Source organism: Panthera tigris, chromosome D4 (genome assembly GCF_018350195.1).
Source record: "Panthera tigris isolate Pti1 chromosome D4, P.tigris_Pti1_mat1.1, whole genome shotgun sequence".
In the NCBI taxonomy this organism is placed as follows: Eukaryota; Metazoa; Chordata; class Mammalia; order Carnivora; family Felidae; genus Panthera; species Panthera tigris.
The window spans coordinates 42033795-42061175 of NC_056672.1; the positions used below are offsets into that span (position 1 = coordinate 42033795).

The following is a 27381-nucleotide window of genomic DNA, read 5'->3' on the forward strand; positions in this document are numbered from 1 at the left end:
TTTATTTTGTTTCTGATTTATTTTCATCCTTTCTTTTTTCCTGGTGAGTGTAGCTGAAGGTTTGTCGATTTTGTTTATTTTTTCAAAGAACCAGCTCTTAGTTTCACTGATCTTTTCTATTGTCTTTTTAGTTTCTATTTCATGTATGTCTGCTCTAATCTTTGCTATTTCCTTCTTTCTACTTTCTTTTGGCTTCATTTGTTTTTCTTTTTCTAATTCCTTGAGGTATAAAGTTAGGTTCTTTATTTGACACTTGTTTCTTGAGATAGGCATTTATTACTGTGAACTTTCCTTTTAGAACTATTTTTGCTGCATCCCATAAATTTTGATGTTACATTTCCATTTTCATTTGCCTCAAGGTATTTTTTATTTCTCTTGATTTCTTCTCTTTCCCATTGGTTATTCAGTAGCATGTTGTTTAATATTCACATATTTTTTAATTTTCCAGTTTTATTAATGGAATTAAATTCTAGTTTCATATCATTGTGGTCAGAAAAGATGTTTTATATTATTTTAATTCTCTTAAATTAAGTTTTGTTTTGTGGCCTAACATGATATATGTTGGAAAATGTCCCATATGCACTTAAGAAAAATGTGTATTCTGTTGCTTGTGGATGGAATGTTTTGCAAATATCTGTTAAATACATCTGGCCTAATGTCATTTAAGACTCATGTTTCCTTATTGATTTTCTGTCTGGATGTTATATCCATTGATATAAGTGGGTATTAAAATCCCCTACTTTTATTGTATTGCTGTTTATTTCTTCCTGTAGGTCTATTAATATTTGCTTTGTATATTTAAGTGTTTCTAGGTTGGATACATAAATATTTACAAATGTTATATCCTCTTGTTAGATTAACGCCTTTATCATTATGTAACTCCCTTCTTCATCTTTTATTTGCAGTCCTTGTTTTAAAGTCCATTTTATCCAATATAAGTATAGGTACTTCAGCTCTCTTTTGGTTTCTGTTCTCATGGAATATCTTTTTCCATCCCTTCACAGTCTATGTATGTCCTTACATCTAAAGTGTGTCTCTTGTAGGCAACAGATAGATAGTGTTGGTTTTTTATCTATTCCATCAATCTGTGTCTTTTGATTGGAGAATTTAGTCCATTTACATTTAAAGTAATTATTGGTAAGTATGTGCTTATTACTATTTTGTTAATTGCTTCCTAGCTGTATTTACAGTTCCTCTCTGTTCTTCTCTTCTTCCCTTGCACTATTCCTTTGTGGTTTGATGACTTTCTTCATATATAAGGTATAAGTTATCCTTATATTCTTTTCCCTTTATTGTTTTCGATTTTCTATAGCTTTATTTTCTTATGCTTACCATAAGGCTTGCATATAACAGCTTGTATCTATTGTATCCATAATAGTCTGTTTTAAGTTGATAACAACTTAAGTTTGATCCCATTCTAAAGCTCAACATTTTTATTCTCCTCACTCCATGTTTTGTTTTTGAGGTCATGTTTTACATCTTTTTTATCTTTATATCTATTAACTAATTGTAATCATATCTATCTTACTACTTTTTGTTTTTTAACATTCATACTATCTTTGTAAGTAACTAATCATTGTGGTTTTGATTTGCATTTCTCTGATGAGACATGATTCTTTACATAAATACTCCTAAAGATTTATAAAACAGCTACTAGTATTAGCAAGAGAGATTAACCATTTCATGAGATGTAAGGCCAAAGTACAAAAATCAGATCTATTTTTATATGTTAGCAGTAAATAATTGGAAAATGAAATAGAAAACTTCCAATTTATAGTAGCATTTAAAAAATATTTAAATAAATTCAAGGGAAGACATGTAATCTACCAAATATTGGAATGAATGTAGAGAATGGAGAATTTTCATCCATTGTTGGTGGTTGAAGATTTGGGGGAAAGGTCTAGTTCTAATAAATAAAACATTCATCTATGATATGACTTAGCAATTCTTCTTCTAAGTATTTACCCAAGAGAAATGAAAACATATGTGTGCAAACATACACACAAATGTGTTCAGCAATATTTATAGCAGTTTTATTCATAATAGTCAAGAATTGGATATAGCCCAGGTGTCTATCTATAAGAAAATATATTATTATATAATGGAATATTACTCAGCAATAAAATGAAATGAACTTTTTTTTAGAGTTTATTATTTACTTTGGAGAAGGAGGGGCAGGATGAGGGAGAGAGAGAGAATCCCAAGCAAGCTCTGTGCTGTTAACACAGAGCCCAATGTGGGGGTCGAACCCACAAACTGTGAGATCTTGACCTGAGCCGAAATCAAGAGACAGACACTTAAACAGCTGAGCCATCCAGGCACCCTTGAAATGAACTTCTGATATATGTAACAATGTGGGTGAATCTCAAAAACATAAGTGAAATAATCTAGACACAAACCAGTATATGGTGTATGATTTTATTTATAAATTTATAGAACAAGCAAAATTACAGACAGTGGTTTTGCCTTTGGGGCTAGGATTTGGATTGGCTAGGAAGGGACACAAGCAAACTTTCTGAAGTGATGGAAGTGTTCTTTACTTTGATCTGGGTCTGGATTATCCAGTGTTTTCATTTGTCAAAGCTGATAAAACTGTAATTAAGACTTATGCATTTCACTTTATATGAATTTCACTTCAAAATGTATTAAAGAGAACCATAATAAATATTGACGTTTCGTTAATGATGTGAATGCTCAAGTGTTTGGGGGGAGCTGTGTGGATTTCTGCAGCTTCCTTTGAAATGCATCAACAAAGTAAGATGGATTGATGGATATGTGAAAATGCAAAATAATTGTAGCATGTAGGTAGTGGGTACATATTTGTTTCTGTGTTTTTAATGTTTATTTATTTTTGAGAGAGAGAGCGCACAAGTGAGGGAGGGGCAGAGAGAGAGAGATGGAGACACAGAATTTGAAACAGGCTCCAGGTTCTGGGCTGCCAGTGCAGAACCCGATGTGAGACTTGAACTCACAAACTGTGAGATCATGACCTGAGCTGAAGTCGGACACTTAACTGACTGAGCCTCCCAGGCATCCCTAGTGGGTACATATTTGTACACCATACATTTATTTCAACTTTTCTGGATGTTTGAAGCTTTTCATAATAAAATGTTAGAGGGAAATGCACTTTGGAAAATTATGACTTGATTATAGAGAGGCAAAATCATCACTACCCCTCCTTTGCGCCTTTGGAATCATGCAGAAGACAAGAATGATGAAGAAAAACTCAACTCCTTTTCACAGCCAACCTAGGTTATAGCTAAAACTCTGTATTTCAAAATACATGGAAGAACAGTGAAAAACAGGTTATTAGTGAAAGCATGCAAAAGGACACAGATATAAGACACCATGGAAAGAAGACTTAGGTGCTACAGATCTCTGAAAGATCAAGACCTCTTAGAAGATGAAGTGCACATGAGGTGCAAATCTGATATCCCCTATTTGCAACAGTGGAACAGGTCTGCAATGGCTTGTGATAGCCATCCTAGAACTGGTTTGCTTCCAAAGAATTGAGGAGGCAGGGCCTAATGAAGAATAACATAGACAATGAATATCTGAAGGAGGCAGCTTTTCTCACAGCAGGCAAAAGAAGAGTTTCCTTACAGTATTAAAAGAAAAAGACAAAAACAACCAAACCATAACAAAAATAACCTGGCTAATGGAATTCATTAAAAAAATTAAAGTCATATGCAAAGTGTCACTAGTCTGGAAGATAGCACAGGCCCCTCTGCTATGTAACTTTCTGCAAATAGGTGATCTAGGAAAAAATCTCTTTAAAAACTGAGTTCTGAGAAATGAACCAACATAGTATCCATACAAATATACTAGAATAAGAATGGAAAAAAGAAACAAAAAGTAAATGGCAGGAAAAAAAAGTTTCACCACAGATAAGTTGCTATCGAGTAGATGAAAATATATTAGTATGGGGCTCCTGGGTGGCTCATTCTGTTGTGTCTGACTTCGGCTCAGGTCATGATCTCGTGGTTCATGAGTCTGAGCCCTGCATTGGGCTGTGTGCTGACATCTCAGAGCCTGGAACCTGCTTTGGATTCTGTGTCTCCCTCTCCCTCTGCCCCTTCCCCACTCATGCTGTCTCTCTCTCTGTCTCTGAAAAATAAATAAAAACATTAAAAAAATTGTTTTAATATTGGTATGAGTTTAAAATGTTAATAATTTCTTCTAAAAAGGATATGTTTAAGGTAGAATTAAATGTAAGAATTTAAGGAAAATATGATGAGACATAGGAGCAGATGAACTTAGGCAGATGAACTGCCAACTTGCTAGTTGGCAGAAAAGCAAAGAAGTAAAAGAAAATAAGTTATCTCAGAAAAATATATATATTGTTGGTTTCATAAGAATGTGTGTGTGTGTCAACACTTGGTGTGTGGCTGTGGGAGGAATTGCCTAGGAAGGGACATCAGAGAAATTTTTGGAGTATGAAGATGTTTTATATCTTGAGCAGGGTAGTGGCTACATACATGCATACAATTCTCAAAGCTCATTAAACGAAACACTTAAAATGCATATGCACTATTTCACTTATTATGTCTAAGTTTAAAAATAAAATGTATTAGGGGGAAAAGGATTTATGAAGCATGTGACAGAGACTCAACATATGTATAATTGGGGTCTTCAAGGAGGAAAACAAATCATGGAACAGAACAAATATTGAAGTTGTAATTCAGCAACAATTTCCAGAAATAAAGACTTATAAGAACATAAAATGAACCAGGGAAAATTGATCTTAAATGTGTCATACCCTAGGCGTGTTTTAGTAAAGCTTCTGGATGGGAAAAAAAGAAAGAAGAGCCAAGTAAAAAGTTCGTGTCATGTATAAAGGGGAAAAAACAAAGATGAGACAACTCTGAAGCTCCAGAGCTCCCAATAAGCTGGCATGAAGCCTCTGCAGGAACTGCAGTGCACTTCATTTTTTTCCAGTCCTGCTTCCTGAAGCTTCTTACAGCTGTTGTTTCTACAAAAAACCTCCCACACGCAAATTTTCATCTCAGATTCTGCGTCCAGGTGATCTGACCTGAGATGTACCACAAAGGAAACCTTAATTAATTCTGAAAGGTAGAAATAGTTACAGATAACTTTCTCTGGGAGTAATGCAATAAAACTAATCAATTACAAAACCTGAAAACAGAGGTCACTATGACCTCAGTATTTAAAAGAAAAAAATTCTTGGGTCAAGAAGATAAATGTGAACAAATTACAGAATATCCCTAAAAGAATAACATTCTGGAATGATCAGAACCCACGGGATGGCTAAAACAATGCTCAAAAAAATTGTAACTGTACATATTTACATTAATAAACAAGAAGAAATGAAAATAAACAGCTCCAGTACTAATAACTAGAATCTAAAGATTAAAATAGAAATTAATGAATTAAAAATGTACAATTAATAAATGAACAAGAGTTGTTTTTAAAAAAGAAAAAGCATGGGGTGCCTGAGTGGCTCAGTCATGTAAGCGTCCCACTTTAGCTCAGGTCATGATCTCGTGGTTCACGAGTTTGAGCCCCTCGTGGGGCTCTGTCCGGCTTAGAGCCTGGAGCCTGCTTTGGATTCTGTGTCTTCCTCTCTCTCGGCCCCTCCCCTACTCTCTCTCTCTCTCTCTCTCTCTGTCTCTCAAAATAAATAAATAAACAAACATTTAAAAAGAAAAAGTAATAAAATAGATGGACCTGGCGTTACCTTACCTAATTAAGAAAAAAGAAAGTACAACTATGCGAAACAAGTGATAAATAACAGTAGCCACAGACTCGGGGGGTGGGGGGTATCATGGCAGGCTACTTAGCTCAACTACATGCAAATAAATTTGAAATCCTGGATGAAATGGAAAGTTTTCTAGGAAAATATAATGTTCCAAATTTTGCTCTAGAACAAAGAGAATACTAAAACCAAGTTGTCAGAAACGTACCTTCTTACCTTCCCTTTCAGTAAATACTAAGTAAGCCAAATTCAGACAAGTGCTACTACAGTAAAGAACAGATCAATTTAATCTCATCAAAACTACTGTAGCACATGGAAAGAGAAAGGTACCTCCAATTTTTTTTTTAAAAAGACTGCACACACTGGGTGTTATATGTAAGTGATGAATTACTAAATTCTATTGCTGAAGTCATTATTACACTATTTGTTGACTAACTTGGATTTAAATTTTAAAAAAAAATTGGATGCTTAACTGACTGAGCCACATAGGCGCCCCCTTGATTAACTATTTTTCAAGTTGTTTTGTAAAGAAAATTATTTTGTGTGGATTATTTTTAGAATTTGGTGAATAAATTACACCATTATAGATTGTTACAAAAAAAAAGACTGCACAAAACTAAAAGAAATCAATCTCACGTTAATGTAGAAATCCTATGATAAAATGTTGGCAAATAGAGGTCAACAGCACATCAAAAAATAATATAGCACATCAACTGGAGTTTATTCCAGAAATGCAAGGATAATTCAAATCCAAGAAAATTACTAATAATCCTATTAATAGCTTTATGATGGAAAATCATGATAGTTTATATGGATGGTAAAATGGGCTTAAGACAATTTGATATTTTTATAAGAAATAAAAATGAGTAGAAAACTATTAAATTACATATTATAGATTAATATATTAAAATATATTTCTTAACATTAAAATATGGCTCTCATCTCAAAGCTGGCATAGTATTTCCTAAGAAGTAAAAGGACTGTCACTAAAGTTAGGAAGAAGTCAAGCATGTCTATCAGTGCCGGATTCCAGCTCCAGCAGGTCCAGGGGTTCCCAAAGGATGAATGGCGTTGCGAAAATAACAAATGGACACAGACCACAGCAATATGTTAGACTGGCCACTTTATTGTGGCAAGCGTGGCATTATATTTGTTAGCAGTTTCCTTATAACGTGTGTCATCTATGTTTTCTGGCATTACCTGATTCTAAAGATGTTCCTTTGTGTAATCACCCATTAAGGAACAACATAGTTATTTTCTTGTAACGTTCCCTCCTGCCCTTTCAAGGTCATCTAGCTCTCAACACCTCAAGGGGAACGTTTACAGGGACGTGACTTCTTAATTGTTCCTTTGAACCATTTGCGGTACAAGGAACAAAAGTATTCGCTTTGGTCTGGGGTGCCCAGAGGGAGCCAAGAGGGCCCTGGGAACCCACGCCTTATGCGCTCCCAGAGAGACAATGTATACCTAGGAACTAACGAACCGTTCTGTACCTTAACCCACCAGGTCCAGTTATCATCTGGAATGCCTCCTGGGGGCCAAATGGGCCTAGGGGTTGGAGTAACTTGTATCGGTAGATACATTCCTTTGTTGCCAGAGTGGGGATTTCGAACCCGTTTGTCCCCCTCCTTGGCTGGAAAATATATGGGGCCGTCCTTCCTTTAGGGAGAGGAGTCTTTATAGGGGGTGGCAAGGGCTGGATGTAGGGCTGCATGATTTCCTTGCGGAATCTTCTTTCTTTCCCCAGTGGTTCTTTTCCCGGGGGGCCTGTCGTGGGCAATTCCCCAACCGACAAATCCCCAGGTGCTTTCACTGGGAGGGGGGCTGCCCTGACCAATGCTAAGGCCAAATTACATAAAAGCAGGAGTATGAGAAGCTTCACTTTCAGTGGGCCGCCATGCAGTGCCAATCCGTCCACCTCCCGGGGCCCTGCCATCAGGCTGGTTGGAGAGCTTGGCTTCTGGCACATCAGTACTACTATTTAATACTGTTTGGGAGGAACTTAACTGATGCAATCAGAAAAGAAATTAGAGGTGTAATATTTGGAAAATAAGAGATAAAATTATCAATATTTGAAGATACGATTCAGTCCCTAGAAACTAAGGAGCTGAAAAATTATAACAAATAAGAAGCTTCAGTAAGCTAAATATATGTCAACAATCTTTATATATACAAACAACAGTCGGTATTAGAAGCAGCCCCCAATCAGGTCATGATCTCAGGGTTCGTGGGTTTGAACCCCACATTGGGCTCTGTGCTGACAGTGTGGAGCCTACTTGAGATTCTCTCTTTCCTTCTCTTTTTGCCCCTCCACTCACACTTTCCCTCTCTCTCAAAAATAAATAAACTTTAAAAAAAAGAAGCAGCCCCCCAAAAATAAAATGCTCAGGAATAAGCTAGATCTATAAAGAGAAAACTTAAAAATGATTCTAAGAAATGCAAATAAAGATTTAACTGGGAAGGAACTCCATGGTCTTCAATTAGGAAGACTCAAACATGTTAAAATGTTAGCCTGATCCAAATGAAATGTAACATGATTGAAATAAAATTACCAGTAAGATTTGGTTTTTAAGGGGAGGGAAACTAGACAATGTTCCATATGGAAAACCAAACAAGCAAAAATTACCAAGAAAAATCTGAAAAAGAAGGGTAATGAGAGGGAGATAGCCTGCCAAATGTTAACATTTATTATAAAGCCTCACTAGCTTAAATATGTTCTAACACTTCACTAATAAAAAGAGAGATGGAACAGAACAGAAAGTCCAGAAACTGACCCAAACACACAGGAGTTCACTGGGAGGAAGGTGAACTTTCTAATGAATGGTTGTGGGACAACTGAGTATGATTTTATGTAGCAATTTCAAAATGATGACCAATGGGTAACAAATTGAAAATTGAAAAATAAAAACTTAAAAGTAGCAGAAAAAGTCATGGTTAGAAAATGCATTTATATATGTCTCATTGTGGAGAATACTTTTTGAAGTAACACACTAAATTCAAAAGTGAGAAAGGAAAAGAACCATTGAGTATATTAGAAATAAGAAATATTTTTCCTTGGCATGAAACACTAATTACCGTGAAAAGAAAAATACAAAGAATGAAAAAATTCACATATATACAATAGATAAATATAATATCCCCAATATATAAATGATTCCTGTAAATCACTAAGAAAAACAAAAAAATGAGAAAAGAAATATAATTATTTCTTAAGGCTGATGTTCAACTTTTTTTTTCATAAGGGAAATGAAACTTACACATACAGTGAAAAAACAAGCTATGGTAAAATCCCAGATTGGTGTTTTGCTAATGGTATGCAGAAACAAGTACTTTTTTTTTAAGTTTATTTATTTATTTTGAGAGAGACAGAGACAGCATGAGCTGAGGGGGAGGGGCAGAGAGAGGGAGAGAGAATCCCAAGCAGGCTCTGTGTTTTCAGCGCAGCTCCTGATCCAGGGATTGAACTCACCAACGGTGAGATCATGACCTGAGCCGAGGTCAAGAGTCCCACACTCAAATGACTGAGCCACCCAGGAGCCCCTCTTTTAATGTTTATTTGTTCTTGAGAGAGAGAGAGAGAGAGAGAGAGACAGAGAGACAGAGCACGAGCTGGGGAGGGGCAGGGAAGGGGGTGGACAGAGGATCAGAAGCAGGCTCCACACTGACAGCAGAGAGCCTTATGTGGGACTTGAACTCATAAACTGTGCGATCATGACCTGAGCCAAAGTTGGACACTTAACCAGTTGAGCCACCCAGGTGCCCCACAAATACTTTCATATGTTCTTTGTAGAGGTATATCTTGGTACTGTCTTGGAGGGTGGGGACATTAACGGTTTTCAGAATTACAGTTAGACACACCCATTGGTCCAGGAATTTCTCTTCTATGGATATATCCTAGAGATGCAAAATGTATACATGAGCACTGTTATTTATTGCAACATTCCTTGAGCTGGCATAAGATTGAAAAACCCAAACAGGGGTGCCTAGATGGCTCAGTTGGTTAAGCTCAGAGCCTGGAGCCTGCTTTAGATTCTGTGTCTCCCTTTCTCTCTGCCCCTCCCCAGCTCTCACTTGCGCGCACTCGCTCGCTCGCTCTCTCTCTCTCTCAAAAATAAATAAACTTTAAAAAAGGAAAAAAAAAAAGAAAAACAACCCAAACATCTGGCTAGGCTGCTCTCAGCTCACGAAGCCAGGCACCCGAGGTCCAGAGCTCTGTCTACCCAGAGTAAGGGGTGTCCTTTTCTCATGCTTGGGTAGGCATGGTATAGACTAGCATTGATTCGTTTCTGAAAAGGAGAACTTAAAGACTCTTGTGAAGTAGTCCTATGGTTTTGGATTTGGGGTTTTTTTTATTTTATTTTATCTTTATTGTGATCTTTCCCACAAATATTTCAATTGCACTTTTACTCAACTTGCCTTGATCAAGTCTTTGCAAAGGATTTCTGATCCAGTTTTAATAAAATAGAAATTGCTCTCTTTCTGTAGCCATATTTCACCAGTTTATGTAATAATTAAATTAATAATATAATTAACCTGTTACAACGAATATGCACACATTCAGCAATAAACAAACAACAATTGGCATCAGCTCTGTGGGCAGGAGTAGTTGTGCTCTGGCATGATGAAAAGTAGCCTGCCTGATGCAAGAGCTCACCAACCAGGATATCAGTTCGTAAACCTGAAAGAGGGATTGGAGAGTTTGGTTAATCCAGCAAGTTGGTTGAGTGTTCATTTAAGAGAGCTTTTATTACATACAGACAATAAGTAAAGAGCAATCTATTGTGTTCCAAAATAAATAAAATCAGAGTAATTCTAATAAGCAATGATTTGCTGATATCCTTATATTTTTATATTATGACTGCTTTGTCTTCATTTATGACTTCCATATGAGCCCACATTCTTTCCAATGTGTTGCAGGCTTTGGTCAAAGAATTACAAAATGATGTCTATGAAATAAGGCAACAAATCAGAGAGCGTAAAAAAATGCAGAAAAACAGGGACACTTGCAGAACTTCAACCCATAAAGCCCAGACATTGGCAGCTTCTATTCTCAACATTTCACGGTCAGATCTAGAGGAAATATTAGATACAGAAGATGAAATGGTAAGGTCATTTAAGTATTTATTAATCAAGGGCTCTTTACACATTGAACTTAAGCAAATACTTTTATTTGTTTTATAATTCTTAGAGTTTCATCTTTAATATAATATTAATGAAGGTAAGCTTGACAATGTACTAGTGAAAGTTACATCAAGGGTATTAACCAACTCAGAAAACCTCTAGAAAAATTTAACTGTGTAATACAGAAATAAGCCAGTACGTAGAACCTTTAGACCTGCTTCTTTGTTATTCAAGTCCTTTCCTGTCACTTCCATTTTCTTTAATTTAGTTAATCATATATCTTATAAGATACTATTTTTAATTAAGCCAGTTTGAATGGATTTAGTTAAGGTGGGTCATCATTGATTTGAGGACCTTTCCTCCGATGTGAGTAAAAATAGTAAATCTATTGGCTTTCCTAGATAAATTCAAAATTATTGTTGATGAAGTTAAAGAAAAATATATTTATGGCTTTAAATTGGCTAAAGTACTCCTGTCTGAGTGAATTGATATGCATACAGATATGAGTCTTCAGTAGCAATTCTGTACCCCTGGGGAGGCCACTGCATTTTTAAACATAGTTGTTTCCTCATTGACAATAGAAGCTCATCCTATACGTAGTCTTCTATGAGACCTGAGGATGATAATCCTGTTCTACTACTAAGTCTCTGAACTTTAATACATGAATACTAGACTTTACTGTTTGCAAACATTTAAAGAGATGACAGCACTAGTAGCTTCCCAATACATATTTGCTCAATGAATAACTAAAATGGTAGACGTGAATATTTGTATGAGAACATCCTCCAGCACCCCTGTCAGCTTCTCAGAAAACTTCTGGAGAAAAAAAAATTCTGGAACAGAGCAGATCTACAATTTTCAAACTGCAAAAACTGCAGTTTTTAAACTTCTAGGAATTCTTAGAAAAGAGGTCCACCTATGAAATTATTTTCATCCCATGGGTGAACAGGATAGTGAACTATCAGTTTGCCTTTTTTTTAGCACCTATGCCACAATGCCCATGACTTCTACACTTTGAATTCACTTTGTGAATTCTGAACTTTGAAGGACAGGAGCATTATCAAATATAGTATCAAATACAAGACACACAAGAAATAATAGTGTCTCTGGCAAGGGTGTTAACTATACATTATTATAGACATTTAATTAATATTTGTTGATTGACAATGAGAATCCTAACAGAAAATTAGGATTGAGTCCTCCACTGTTGCCTAAGAGCTTTAAAACAAGCAGATTTCCAAAAGCCCTCATGTATGTGTGTATTTGTGTGTGCATGTGTGTGCATACACACAGATAAATGTTCTGGAAGACAGGCCCATCGGCTTTGTGTGGTCTCAAAAGATGCCTTCTCTGGGCTTACAAATTAGGAAAAAGTACCCTCTCTGAATGGACAAGTTAGAAAAAAGTTTTCCCTTTGAGTATATGAATTAGATCTCTCTTTATAGTCCCAAAGAGTAGCTGGCACATTTCTGTGAAGAAATAGTACCCCAGCCTCTGCCTCTGGGCAGATGTATTCTAGAGCCAGAACGTACAGCACTGAAGTTTGCATATCACATAACCTTCAGTGCAAGTCCTCCTGGAAGAAAAAGGACACTAGTACAAACACCCTGTTCTAGGAGGATTAGTGCACCTTGATACATTTACTAGGTTTAATTATAGATCAGAGCTTAGTTAGATCCCTGCGTCTTTTCAGAGGTCTAGAGAGTTGACTAGACTTGTCCAAGCAGAGCCCAAACCAGCTGACTTATATTCTTTAAGCTACACTGAATTCTAGCAAATTCATGTAAAAATTGATATTCCATATGAAGTGCCTAGTGGGATACCTGGCATACAGTAAATTTCAACAAATGTTAGTTTCCCAAAAACCTTTCCCTTTTTGAAAAGTCGTCTTTTTGTAAACTGAATCATGATTTTATTTTATTTTATTTTATTTTGAATCATGATTTTAACTGAATAATCAACAGCACATATGAATGCATTGTATTTTCAGAAATATATTACCTCGATAATTGAAAGGCTGAAATATTTAGGCACTTACAACACTGTTAAATTGAAGAGCCCCTTGCTTATCAGTCAGTTATTGGATATTTTAAATAAGTAAGCATTTAAATACCCCAGTGGCATGTCACATCCTGTTTTGTTTTTACCTGTAACAATTACTCCTTAATTATCTATTGACGAGTCATATTGTTTCAGTATAAGGTTTTATGTTATCTTACAAGAGTCCCTTGTAAATGAGTATTTTATATAGCTCTGTCTTTTTATTAAGTTTATTTACTTATTTAAGTAATCCCTACACCCAGTGTGGGACTTTAACCCATGATGCCAAGATCAAGCGTCACAAGCCAGGCAGCCAGCCAGGCACCTCTGTACAGCTCTGTCTTATTTTTTGCTTGATTTTAATCGCTTTTACCTCCACCTCAGTCTCTACCTCAGTCTCCACTGTGAATGCAGAAATAAAATATTCCTGAATTGTATTGTGAAATAGAGAGATAGAGCTTTATCTTCCGCATGTTGGTATTTATAAAGTAGTATTAAGAGCACAGATTTGCATATTCCCTCCTCTGGAGGGACAGGCTGGTCTTTGTTGAATTCTATTCTGCCAGTATCTCTCTAAATTTATTTAGTTACCTGACAGTATGATCAAGTTCATGTACTTACAATTAACACCAGTCTTTTGATTTTCTTCATTTAGGAAATAGAAAGGACGAAGATAGATGCTGAAAATGATCGGGAATGGCTGTTGTACATTCAGAAACTTCTTGAAGGACAGGTATTTCATTTTTCTGCTTCATGTATTAAAACTTCTCAAAAAAACATTTCAAGCCTTACATTTTTACTCGATGTCTAACTTTTTGCAAATAGTTACACATTATTTACTTCTGTTAGGTAAAGAAGTATTCCAATAGGTAGACAGGAAAGTTAACCCTCTATTTGTACTTTTGGACTTAACAAATGAAACACATGCCTTGGGAAGAGCCAACATAGGTCTTAGCAAATGCATTAATTAAATTATTGAGTCAGCCTCTATGCTAGCTACACTGAAAAGGATCCGTTCTCTCAGCCCTCTTAGGAAAAGAGATTCTTTATTATGTGTCTTTAAAGTTAGTAGTTGATATGGACACCTGAGGAGTTCATGGGTTTCAGTGACCTTTTACTATGGACCTGTTTCCAGTCAATTCATGTTTTCCTCACAGCCAGACAGCTGTTTATTACTGTGTCTTCCCGCATTCTCTACAATATTTTCTACTGAGACCTCGAGCAGCTTGTTAGTGGGAAGTAAATATTGATTTGGCATCCTGTCAATGCAGGAAGAATGAAAAAATTTCCACCAGAGGCCCCTCAAACATTTTCCTATCGACATTTTCTGGGCCGAGTGGAAAGCTGCATAGAGGATGACAAGGCCAAGACGAGTTGAAATCCCTGAGGGGTCCATTGAGACGGCTGCTGTGACCTGTGTGATACTTTTTCTTTCCTTTCAAGTATTTTTTTAATACACATAGAGTCTGCTGGGATGTGCCCCTCTTGTAAGTGATCAAGGGCAGTTTATTGGCAGGTGAGAGCCCTGCTTTTCTAGTCATAGCCAGCTTTTGTTTTGACATCACCAACAGCATGTAATGTATTCGAAAACTTTTTCATTAGAGTTCTTTTTGCTTAACCTAATTGTCTCTTTTAAAAATGAACCAAGGATAAAAAGAGCTAAAATGTGTTTTTCAAAATAGCAAAAAATATACACATCCATTACTGTCCTGTGATTTTTGGAAAGCCATTATAAATGTTTCTGTGTAAAGATTAAAAATAAAAGCAGTTTTAAACACATTTATTTTACATTTATATGAACAAACAACAGCATCTATACTTCTGGAAAAGTCAAGGATAAGTAAATAATACATGAACTACTCATATTCTTAGTGCCAGTCTTATATATTTTTGAAATGTTATCTGGAACATTTCATAGTAGTTCCATAGTAACAGAAGGTGATTGGCAATCTTTGCTTAAAGTTCTTCAAGTGCAGACAATGTCTTCTACAGTGACAACTTGCTTTTGAGAAGAAAGGCCATTTCTTAATGAATGTTGCGTGCCCAGCACCCAGCCCAGTGGCCAGCACATCAAAGGAGTTCAGTAATGAGTGTGACAGGTTATATATTTAGGCTTGAAAAATGATAAAAAAATAAAGTCTTAAATGAATTTTTTAATGTTCAATTTGTAAACATGACTCTAATATGGAGCTTTCATCGTCCGTTACGGACATAAAAACAAATAGATCCACATGCGTAAATCTTTATTAAATTTTTCTAAAGCTGTATTGACACCAGACCTCCTTTTTTGACTCACCTTTGTAGATGTACATGCACACATTCTACATTATCTGGATGTATACTTATGCCGCTTAGTCGGTGCAAAAAAAAATCCTGTGGAAAATGGCATTAGACCGCTTAATACTGCAGTTTGATGTAGTGCCTTTTTGTGCCACTGAGCCTGGACTCTGGAATATAATTGCCTGGCAGTATTGATTTAATTGCCCAGGTTTATTTGTGGACTCCTAATTATTGACTGGAGGTAAATTTAATGGAGCAGCCTTTATGAACACTGGGAAAGCGCCTCTGTTGCCATTATACATAATGAACTGCATCATGTGCCTTTAGATCATTTTTCAAGCTAATTTTATTCCACTGTGACAGTATGAAAACATTTAAAAAGTCAAAGACTTTTTATTTTTATTACTGACATAGGTGGTTTTGCTGATGTCTTTGAATTTTGTGAGAAAAAAATAGTGACTTGATTGGTTGCACTTGAATGTCACTTCATAATTACACCCAAGAGAAAAATCTATAAAATAGAAAACATCTTTTTTTTAGCCTACTTTTCTTCTCTCTCCGTTCCAGCAATTACATTTGTCCTGTATTTTAGAAAAGGTTTTCTTTGTCCGCCAATTTTTTTAGAGGCTGTTATGCCTCTAAAAGTGTATGTATGTTCATTCCTACATTTGCTTAGTACGATATACAGTTCTGTGTGTCTGAGGTTACGTGATTGTCAAGCTGTGGAATAATTGAGCACATTTCCTTAAAAAATAATCAATTTAATATTGATATTTGGTTATTAGAATATTTTGAAGATGAAATTATTGGAAAACTTCTCTTTTATGTCCTCTGTGTTGGGTGATGTAAGGGAATTCTCGGATCAGAGGAGTCAGTCTGGCCCTGTGGTTTTACCTTTTGTTTAAGAATTAAGCCACAAAATGATTTTCTTTCAAAGAAAATTTTCTCTGCATTCATTTGGTGTAAATTTGCATTCATATAATACTTGCCACAAAATAAAAAGCTGTTCCGCCATGTGGCAATATGGGACTATACAACAATATAATGCCTACTACTGCTGCTAGCCAGAAGTGCATGACAACTGAAAGGCCTGAAACCTTAACTTTTCTTTAATGCAGAGTGCAAATATATGGCCTCCTTGCTTCAAGTAGTCCTGGTGCAATTGGTAATTTTATGTGTAATCATATCTGCACCTAACTTTTGTTCCCACAGATTTCTAGCAATAAAAATTACACTAAAAAAATCTTTCTAATATCTACTGTTATTCTTACAGCATAGCTGCCATTTAATTTCTTTGAACATTTTTACTTGTATTAATTCATCTTTCTTACATTATTACATTTTTAAAAACTTGCAATCTATGGCAGAGACAAGCAAACAAATTAATGATTATAATAGGATGGGAGAACCCTTCCAAATTAGTTCTTCTGTAGTTCAGAGGGTGGGAGAAAAAAAACAGAGATAGAAAAAGTAGGCTGGGACCAAACTACAAAAGCGGTGAGCAAGAAAGAGGTATGATCAGAGTTGTGTTTTATAAAGATACTTGAGATCAGCACATAGTAGGTCTGTAGGGAGAGAGACTGGGAGCAGGAAGATAGTTTAGGCAAAGGGCAATGAGGGTCTGCATGTGCCATTGCCATAAAAATGGAAAGAATGAGATAGATGTGACCCACATTATAGCGATTGAATCAATAGCAGTAATGAGATTAGATAGAGTCAGAAAGCAGAAACCATAGATAGGTGAGTTTAATACCCCACATAAAGAGAAAGATGATGATACCTCTAAGAGTCTGAGAGACCAAAAGGTGTAGATCAGATGTGGTAGGGAGGAGATGTCAGTACTGAATCCATAGAAAGTGTAGTAGAGGCATTCCATTAACAATATTCAAGGATTCAAGTGTTTTCATTAATTCAGCTAGCCTTCTCTCTGGCTTTTCTCAGTGAAATTTAACCATTTGTGAACACATTTCAAACTCTTACAACTCAACAACTAAAAGTAAAGAAACTGATTTGAATAGACATTTCTATAAGAAGATAAACAGATAGCTAATAAGGGCATGAAAAGATGCTCAACATCATTAACCATCAGGGAAATGGAACCCAAAAACTGAGATGAGGTACTGCCTCACACCGAGCAGGTTGGCTATCACGAAAAAGACAGACAATACCAAGGGTTGGTGAAGATGTGGAGAAATTAGAACCCTTATACATTGCTGCTGAGAATGTAAAATGATGCCACTCCTGAGGAAAAGAGTCTTTCACTTCTTCAGAAAGTTAAAAATAGAGATTATATGACCCAGCAGTTTCATCCTCTAGGCATATACCCACAATAAATGAAAACACATGTCCATACAAAAACTTCTACATGAATGTTCACAACAGCATTATTCATAATACCTCCAAAGCGGAAGCAACCCAGAGGTACATCAGCTGATGAATGGATTAATTTGGCGTATGTATACGTGGACAATTATTCTGCCATAAAATGGAATGAAGTAGTAAATACATGCTACAACACAGCCCTATAACCCTTATGCTAAGTGAAAGAAGCCACACACAAAAGGTCACATATAGTCTGACTGCATTCATATGAAATGTCCAGAATGGCAAATCTATATAAAGACAGAAAGTAGAGTGGTGATTACCATGGAGATCGGGGTGGGGGCAGACAGACAGGGAGTGGCTGCTCATAGGTACAGAGTTTCTTTTGAGGGTGATGGAAATGTTCTAGAATGAGATAGTGGCGATGGTGGCACAGCCTTGTGAATATATCAAAAACCAACGATATATTTAAACTTTAAACTTTAAACTTTAAAGTGGTGAATTTTGTGTTATGTGAACTATATATTAATTTAAAAAATGTTCTCTTTAATATCAAAAGAGGAAAAAATACATTTATTAAAAAAATATTTTTTAATGTTTATTCATTTTTAATAGAGAGAGCACACACAAGCAGGGTTGGGGCAGAGAGAGAGGGAGACACAGAATCTGAAGTAGGCTCCAGGCTCCGAGCCATCAACATGGACGCCAACGTAGGGCTTGAATCCAAGAACCACGGGATCATGACCTGAGCAGAAGTCAGATGCTTAACTGACTGAGCCACCCAGGTGCCCCCAGAAAAAAGAGTACATTTAAAAATAAGTTCCATAGGGGTTCCTAGGTGGCTCAGTCAGTTAAACATCCAACTCTTGATTTCAGCTCAGGTCATGGTCTCACAGTTTGAGAGATCGAGCCCTGCGTCAGGCTTCATGCTGAACATGCAGCCTACTTAAGATTCTCTCCCTCTCCCTCTGACCCTTTCTAACTTGTTCTCTCTCTCTTCTCTCTCTCTCTCTAAAAAAAAAAGTAAATTAAATTTCTTATATCGCATATGCCATCTCCTCTACCATTAATTAGCAGAGATTGCCTTAAATGCATTTGAATTTGAACTTCTGTCTCCTGGTCATAATTATGAACAAATGAGATAAGTGATTTCCTTTCATTTGGCACATAAGATGTCCCTCTGTTAGGCTCTGACTAATACTTACCTTCTCACATATCCAAACTAGTAGTAGTCATTTATACTCTGCCTTCTAAGAGACAACTGTTTATTTGTTCTGCCCATTCTATCCTCAAAATTATAAAATTGTAATAAAGGTCATTTAACTTTGCCTTTAGGCCTTAATAATACGTGAAACAGTACTTTTTACTTGGGACTTTAAAAGGTAACAGAGAGTTAGTGGAGATAACACTGAACCTATACTATGGAATCCTTTTAAAAAAAAAAACATGTACATAGTGCCTCCTACATTATTGTTTCAGGTTTGGGAGTACAGAAGTGAGCAGAGGAGACAAAAATCACCTCCTTCATGGAGTTTACATTTCTGGGGGTGAAGGACAATAAAAGAGTTAAAATATATAAACTGTGAAATTTATTAAACAATTAAATTGAACAGAATTATGGGTATATATGTTAAAATATGTATACTTGTACAAAATAAATAATTACAGTTATAAATGCAATATGGTTCTTTACTAGGATTTGTATAGAAACCTTGAGCCGGGAATGACTAGAAAATGTGTCTTGATTTCATTTTGTTTTAGCCCTGTTCTTTATTATTTGCTAATCCTTTTCTGGATTTTATTCAGTCCATTTTAGTCCACTTTTTGGAGATCATTTTCTTGCATTGGGAGCGTATAAAAAATTCTGTCTGCCTTCAGCTGTTGAGAATTTAAAGTACAGAATTTAATCAGTGGTTTTTCTTTAGCTTTAAATATCCCTGTTCCTATTAGATGCTTCAGATCTTGCAAATGCTGAAATTTAAAATGGCTCTTTCCCCAGTGCCCTCTCTGCAAAATATGCTTACCTTCTACAGAATCCTTGCAATATGGCAGTGAGAAGAGTTTTATAAATCTCCCTGGCTTTTGTAAATAGAGTAACTTCCAGGCTGAAGGTTAACTGAAAGTTTCTCCTTAGAACTCGGAACACATCTAGTCTGTTACTTTCTGTGTGGCACTTACAACACATGCAAGCACATGCAGGCACATTCACTCACCCCTGCTCACACACGTAAACTCACTCCCTCAGCCACCCACACAGCTTTCTTACATCTAGCTGAAATAGCAAGAGGTCAAATTTCTCCATTCAGAGCCTTCCTGGGATTTTTTTTTTAATTTAACAATGTTAAGCCTTCTTTCATGTTTCCAGTAAAAGCAGGTACACTACATGAAATGAGATACATTTATTTTCAATAGGACTCAAGCTAAAGTCAATTTGTGTTTTAAAAGTGGTATCTTCTTGGTGGTAGTTTTCAAACCAAAAACAAGAGTGAAAATGGTTAAAATGTTCATCTTGTTCTTTAGATTTTTGTTAAAAGCACATTCCAGTTAGTGCTCATGCTGTTAAGTTATCTATGTTTTATAGTCATGGACATTAGGCTTGGTTATTTTTCCAATATAGCTCTCAAAGGTCTGCAACCATCATTCATGCCTTACCTTTATACAGAAACACTTAAATGAAACGACAACTTGCGAGTGTGAGTGATAAACTTGAGATTGTGTCAGTGGCATACCAGCTCCTAGAGGCAAACATCTGTAGGTGTTTACATGTGAGATAAGCTGGAAATCTGTGTGAAATCAGGGGAAATCGCTCCCTAATAGAAGTCATCTTTTGCAACAGGGACAGCCCGAATGATTAGGAAGACCCACTTTAAGACCACACCACACACCAAGCAAAGCTCAGTTGTTCCGGTGTCCTAGTTAAATTTCCATACCAAGAAATCTCACACAGTATCAACTCTTCACCTGTCTCATCTTCTCCGTGATGTTGAAGCGTTCAAGCCTGTGGGACTCTGTATTGACATACCCAGGAGTATCCCTTCTCCTTTGTTATGCAAGAGAAAGAAAGAAATCATGCAGTCTTTCTGGACTTCATAGTCCCTGGCATATGCCATCGGAGATGAAACCCGAGGCAGCATAATTGTCGGGTTTGTTGTTTCGGATACATTTGATGGGGCAAGTGAGAAAGTATGGCTGCTGTTGTCCAGTCAGCTTGCTGCCACTTCAGTCCAACTCCAAAATCCTATCCATGAAAGAATAGTGGTGCTTTCTGTGTCTGAGGGAGTTCCCTCTAGAATGCATGTAGAGAGATTTTAATGTACTCTAAACACCCTGTGTGAGATAACCTTGCATTTCATCTAGACTCCGGTCTCCTGGTCTTCTTAATGTTTTTAAAGCGTTTTGCTGTTAAAACAAATAAAAAACAGGGCAAACAAGCAGACCATGTGAATTTTTAAAGCACTTTCCAAGGCATTTTGTATTTTAAAGACAGTCTTAACTGCACCCAATCTATAGCTCTCTGTTGAGAATTGACGTTCATTTGATACTGTAAGCTTTTGAAGAACTCTGTGAATCACAGTAGACTAAATTATGTCCCATCAGTCTTCAGGTTAACTGTAATTTATAAGATTTTTTAAATGTTTGTTTATTTATTTTGAGGTGGGGGGCAGAGAGAGAGAGTGAGAGAGAGAACACGAAGCGACAGAGCCCAATACGGGGTTCCATCCCCATGTAGGGTTCGATCCCACAAACCATGAGATCATGACCTGAGCCAAAATTAAGAGTTCGAGGCTCAACTCACTGAGCGCCTGTAATTTGTAAGATTTAAGAATTAACAATAATCTGTAAATGATAAAAGTGATTATTCTCAGTTAGCTAAAATAGCCAGTGAACTTAAAAATCCCATTCTTAACCACTTTCAGAAAACAAGAATTTTCATTAATTCATCCTAGACTAAGCAAAGGTTTTTATCTGTATAGTCTATGAAAGAAGTTTGCCAAATAAAGAATAGTGCACACTTGGCAAGAGAAGCTATTTTTGAAACCAATACTGCTGGTCCACTCGTTATTTGAGGATGTTTTGAGTCTACTCCATGAATAAGGAACAATGTATAAAGTAGGAGGGACACGTGCTTAAAATTTTTTGGTTAACAGTTACTTTGAGTTATAGTGTTCATTTGTAAAAAATAAGTCATATTCATTTGAAAACAATAAGTATATTTTATGAAATGTTTTCTAATCTGACTTTTCCTTAGTCTTCTTCTAGGTTTGTTTCAATTACTAACAATTATATTATAAAATTACATTAATTTTATATTTTATAAAATTACAGTTGATCCTTTCGAAAGGCCTCTTTGAGAGCCGGACTTACAGTTCCCAGGGAACAACAAGTCATAAAAAGCAAATAGAGTGAGCACTGTGTTTGGAGAAAGAAATTCAGAGTTGGTTTATGAAAAAGGAAATAGAAAGGTTGAATTAAAATAAACATCTCCAACTAACTTGTAAGATGTATGAATTTTAATTTAATATTATATATAGACAGATAATAATATCCTTCTGACCTATTTGCAGAGAAATAGAAGAACCTCTAAGGGCAGATAGATATGCACATACCGTGCATCATGATTAAAAGATTGATCACTTTTTGAAATCTATATGTGTTAGCCTCTATACAAAGCTTAAAAGAAGCTTACAATCCAATAAAACAGGATTGACAAACAGTTGTGTTTAACTGTGGGGCTTTTTGTTTTATTGAGAGCCAGAGGAAGAGAATAAGGTGAGTTGTCAGTAGTAAATTAGTAAATGGACCTCTTGTTCCACCTTGGAGGCTTCCTGGAAGAGAAATTCTTTGAGCTAGATTTTTTTAAAAGGAAGTGAAATTTCCAAGTACATGACATGTTGAAAACTGTTCAGATCACAAGATAAAAAGGTTTATGTTTTAACTTGAAAGTGTAATATGCAAATAAGATGATTAATGTCAGTACATTGTGGCCTGGTGAAAGTACTGTGACATTATTACATAGGAAATTACAGAACCAGCATGTTTCCCAAAGTGTGTTCCATGGATTGCTAGTTCCTCATGATAAACAGACCATGAGAAGAGCATGGACAAATGAATTTAGAAACAGAGTATTACATTGCTTGGAGATTCACAGTGTCTGTTAATATCTTAAAGCTTCTAAGAGATCCTGAAATAGAGGAACTTTTTAAGGTTTGGTTTGTTTCCCAAACTTATTTGGTCAGAGGACCCTTTTTTCCCTTGAACAGCTTGAGGAAATTACATTTTATTTCCACCAGGAAACATCTTGTTTATCTGCCTTTTTGATGGGGATGCATATGGTACTGATAGCCAGGGCCAACATAAAGAAGGTTGCCTGATAGTTTTGTTATTATTTTGTATGTGCATTCCTTTAACATCTAATATTAATGCCCTGAGAATTTAAATTATCTAATTTATAAGACTGGAAGTTTTGCCAAATATGACTCTTTTCTGCATCCCGGAAGGGCAATCTGTCAAAGTAATGATTTGCTGTTAGTATCCTTACCTTGCAGAAGGGAGGGAGTCTAACATTCTTCCTTACTTCTAAGATGCATTTTCCCCACATTTTCATATTTCTGACATTGCAATGCAAACACAGTGTGTATATATTTAATGGGGTAGTAGGGGTTTTTTCTTTCCCAGAAAAAAAGCTGTTTTTAATTCAATGCATGTATCTTCTATTCAAGTCTGTCTTCAGAACTAAAGAAATGTGATATTTTGGTATCTTGTGGTTTCTTCAGTAGTAAGTTTCATGGAAGACTGTGTGTGAAGCTCCTGGCATTGACTTAGAAAAGGCAGTTTGTTACAAAGATGAGAAAGAAGTTAAACTAGAACCTTTTTGTTAGAAACTTGGGATCTGAGGCAATCCTATGGACCAGCTTTGGTCTCCGCTTCTCATTCGTGGCCTGCATAATCTGTTTGTCTGGCCTGTTGTTTCACTGCCACTGGCCAACCTTTTCTGTTTACTCCCAGTTCAAATTCGAAAAGGCCATTCTGGTTGGTTGAGCGAATTATAATCACCCCAGCTGAGCACAGCCGAGCACCTCCTATAGTGGTCTTTGGTCAGGTGCTGATGATGGATGCTGCCTGTGGTCATCCTGGCACAAAAAAAGGGCCTGATGGTACTTCCCTTGTGGGGAAGGGGACTGGGCATGGGAAGCATCCCCATCAACATATTCAAGGAAACAAAAGTGGTCTTTTGCTGGTTAATCAAAAGGGCAACTCCAAGAAATGGCATAATGAATGTCTTAATTATTATAAACCTCTTCTGTGAGACCAGACAGCTGGGAAGGAGACAAAAGGAAGTTGGTGGAGTGTGGGGCTAATTGGAGACCCTTTTCCCTTTTCTTCTACTTACAGCCCAGACATGTATCCTACGACTCAGACTTCTACAGGAAACCCAGGGAAGCAGAGGGAACAATGAAACTTTACCAGAAAAGTTATATAAATTATGAAATTTAAAAATGTACTCTACATTTCATAAACTCAGCAGTTTGCAACATGTGTATTACACTTTGATGTGCCAAACAAACTTTTCTATAACATCTTAATCAATGGGTATACTTTTGCCATTTTTTTTCGCTCTGAAATTTTACCCTACAACTCTTGAGGTGTTGGGCTCTCACACAGACAAGTGTATTGATAGTTCTCTCTCATTCTTTTATGAGTGATGAGCATACAGTACTCCTTCGGTGGGCCTGTGGGCCCTGGAGATGACTGTAACCTACTATTGATCAGCTGATTGAAGATAAATGGCTCAGCTGCTTGTATTGCAGATTACATCATTAACATGGTCAGTAAACCATGAATTGTTCAATAAGGCGTTTATCTTTTTTCATTTTACTTCTGCTCTTTTATCATTTTTATTATAAAAGACAAAATTACCCACACTAACCAGGAAGATCAGTTGAAAAGAGACCCAGAAGGGTGCCATTATGGGTGCAAAGTTGCAGATAGCTGAGTTCTAATGGTTTAATGATATTTAGTGTATGTTTTTGAGCTGAAGAAAATATAGGGTTTTGATCATCTTTTTTTTGTGTGTTTCTCTTACAGCTTCCTTTTGCCTCATATTTGCTAGAAGCAGTACTGGAGAAAATAAATGAAAGAAAGAAACTAGTTGAAGGATATTTCACAATTATGAAAGATATTAGATGATATTATGATGAAGAACTTTTTTTCAAATGTGAAAACTTTTTGTGTGGTGGGACTGGAGAAATGCATTGCAATCCTGATACAGTATCTGCTCCAACTATCAATAGTCAGGTTCAATACCAAAATAAGAAGTCTCTGAAACTAATTGCTGAACAAGTGAAACTAATTAAGTACACAGCCATTTTAAAGGAAATAGTGTAGCATTTGATTGTTGAATACAAATATTGCCACAAATCAATGCAAACCTAAAAATGATTTTCCTTCCAGTGCAGTAGAAGAAATTAGAACAAGCTTGGACACACAAATTGGCCTGAATATAAGAAGAAAAAGGTGTAAACTGAGGACTTAGTGTTTTAAGTTTTGTAAGAAACTAGACCATTTACATAAAACCAGTATAAAAGGCCTTAAATCATCCAATGAAGAGCAATTTGTTTTGTTGGCAAATATAAAACGAAGCATCATATCTTAAGGATGAGAATTTAATGAAATAAATTGTGTGGTCCAATTATATCTGTTCTCAATATACTGGATTATGTAGGAGACACTGTATTTTCCTAGAACTACTTGGCAAAAATAAAAACATTTTCTCCTTTTCTCCCTTTCTTTTTTTAAATTCACAAGGCTTTGTGTGGCCATCTAAATTAGCAAGGGACCACAAGCCCAGTGTATAAAATTAGGCTAGATCCAGCATAACTCCTACTGTGGTCAACTAATTAAGTTCAAATTCCTAATGACGATATCATCTTTATTTAGATTTCCAAATACTCTTAACCCCATTTCACCTTTTCGCTATATTCCTGCCACACATAATCTTTCTGGTTCCTCTAATTCACCAAACTTCTGCCTGCCTCCAGCCTTTACTCTTTTTCTTTTCTAGAATAGTCTGTACGTTTTTCTCATGACTGGCTCCTTCTCATCATTCAGGATCACCTTATCTGCTCCCTCAGGGACACATTCCCTGGCCATCTTACTACTTAATTTCCTTTATCACAGAAAATTAGCTGTTTTACCTGTTCACTTATATGTCTTCATGTTATTTTCTCCTCCCCTTTCCCTTTAGAATACAGATCCCCTGAGGTTAAGGCAGCGGTTGGCATATTATGGCCCACAAGCCAAATCTGGACTGCCGCCTGTTTTTGTGCGGCCCACAAGCTAAGAATAATTTTTACATTATCAAATGGTTTAAAAAAAAAAGAGAATATGTTTTATAGCATGTGAAGTTTATATGAAATTCAAATTTTAGTGTCCATCAATAAAGTTTTATTGGAACACAGTGATGGTCATTTATTTATGTATTGTTCATGGCTGCTTTCAAGCTACAGTAGTGCAAGTGAGTATGCAGCCCAGACCATATGTGATGCTGTGGTCACTTTGCACTACTTAGCACACTACAAATCACAATGACACAATTCTAGGAAAATACAGTTACAACTTGACAGCATTTCAGATGCCACAATACTACTCTACTGCGCTTTTTAAGAAAAATATATACCCATCATGTCAAAACAAGAAAAGAAGAGAAAAATGGCTGTCAGCGTGACATTTTTTACAGCATAGCAGAGTGTGGATTATCTTGCTATTGAATTAGATGGCAAAACATTGTGATTATTATACAGTGACAGTATACCTATGCTGAAAGAATGCACTGTATATGGACATTACTGAACTAAGTACTCATAACAGAATTTCCAACTCACAAGAAAACAATGGTAAGAAAATAAATTACAAGATTTTTAATATAATATCTGATCACAGAAGAATTTTGTTACAAAGATAAAATGTGACTGAATTTCTATGCAGGCCTGAGGTCTTCCAGGAAGAAGGCAAGAGGAGTCAGACAGCAATGTTACCACAGAAGGAGAGGGACAAAGAAATTTGACGATGCTACCCCAATAACTTTAAGTATAGAGGAAAGGGGCCATCAACTAAAGACTGTAGGTGATCCCCAGACACTGGAAAAGTCAAGGAAATGGATTGTCCACCACAGAGACTCCAGGAAAAAAAAAACAAAAAAACAGCATTTGTTAACATCTTGACTTTAGCCTAATAAAACTGATTTTGCACATCCCCAGCTATTAGAATAAATTTTGCTTTTTTAAGCCATTAAGTTTGTGATAATTTGTAACTACAGCAATAGAAAATGAATACAGTTTTCTAAAATTCTGTTTAGAATTGTTTTATCTGTTTATGAGGGATATTGGGCAGAAGATACAAAATCAAGGCTGGTTCCATATTCAAACATCAATCAATGTAAGACACCATGTAAACAGGCTAAAGAGAAATATCACATGATCATAAAATTTTACAAAAACATATGAAAAACTTCAATACCCATGCACGAGAAAAGAAGAAACTCAAAATTAAGAACTTTCTCAATTTGATGGGATTGCAAAATGCCTATGGCTAACATTATACTTAATGATGGAAGATTGAACACTTTCCCCTAAGATCAGGAACAAGGCAAGGATGTCTACTCTCATCACTGTTATTCAACAAAATATTGAAAATCCTGGCCAGCATGGTAAGGTAAGAAAAGGGAATAAAAGGCCTACAGATTGGAAAGGAAAAAGTAAAGCTATCTCTTACATAAATAATTCCATACACGAATAAACGAACCTCAGAATTAATAAGTGACTTCTCAAGATACAAGATCAACATAGAAAAATTAATTGTATGTCTATATACTAGTGAACTAGTAATACATGTGTGGAAACCAT

The 27381-nt window shown here is 36.1% G+C and overlaps 1 protein-coding gene across 2 annotated transcripts in view; it reads left to right on the forward strand.

Moving 5' to 3' along the window:
* CNTLN (centlein) overlaps positions 1 to 25890 on the forward strand; it is a 307277-nt gene extending 281387 nt beyond the window's left edge. For both annotated transcript variants that reach the window (XM_007098529.3, XM_042964431.1), the window contains exons 24-26: positions 10634 to 10819; positions 13533 to 13610; positions 24566 to 25890. In XM_007098529.3, coding sequence (XP_007098591.2) covers positions 10634 to 10819; positions 13533 to 13610; positions 24566 to 24667 — 366 coding nt within the window. In that variant the 3' untranslated portion in view covers positions 24668 to 25890. The remainder of the gene's footprint in view (positions 1 to 10633; positions 10820 to 13532; positions 13611 to 24565) is intronic.
* Positions 25891 to 27381: the final 1491 nt, after the last annotated feature.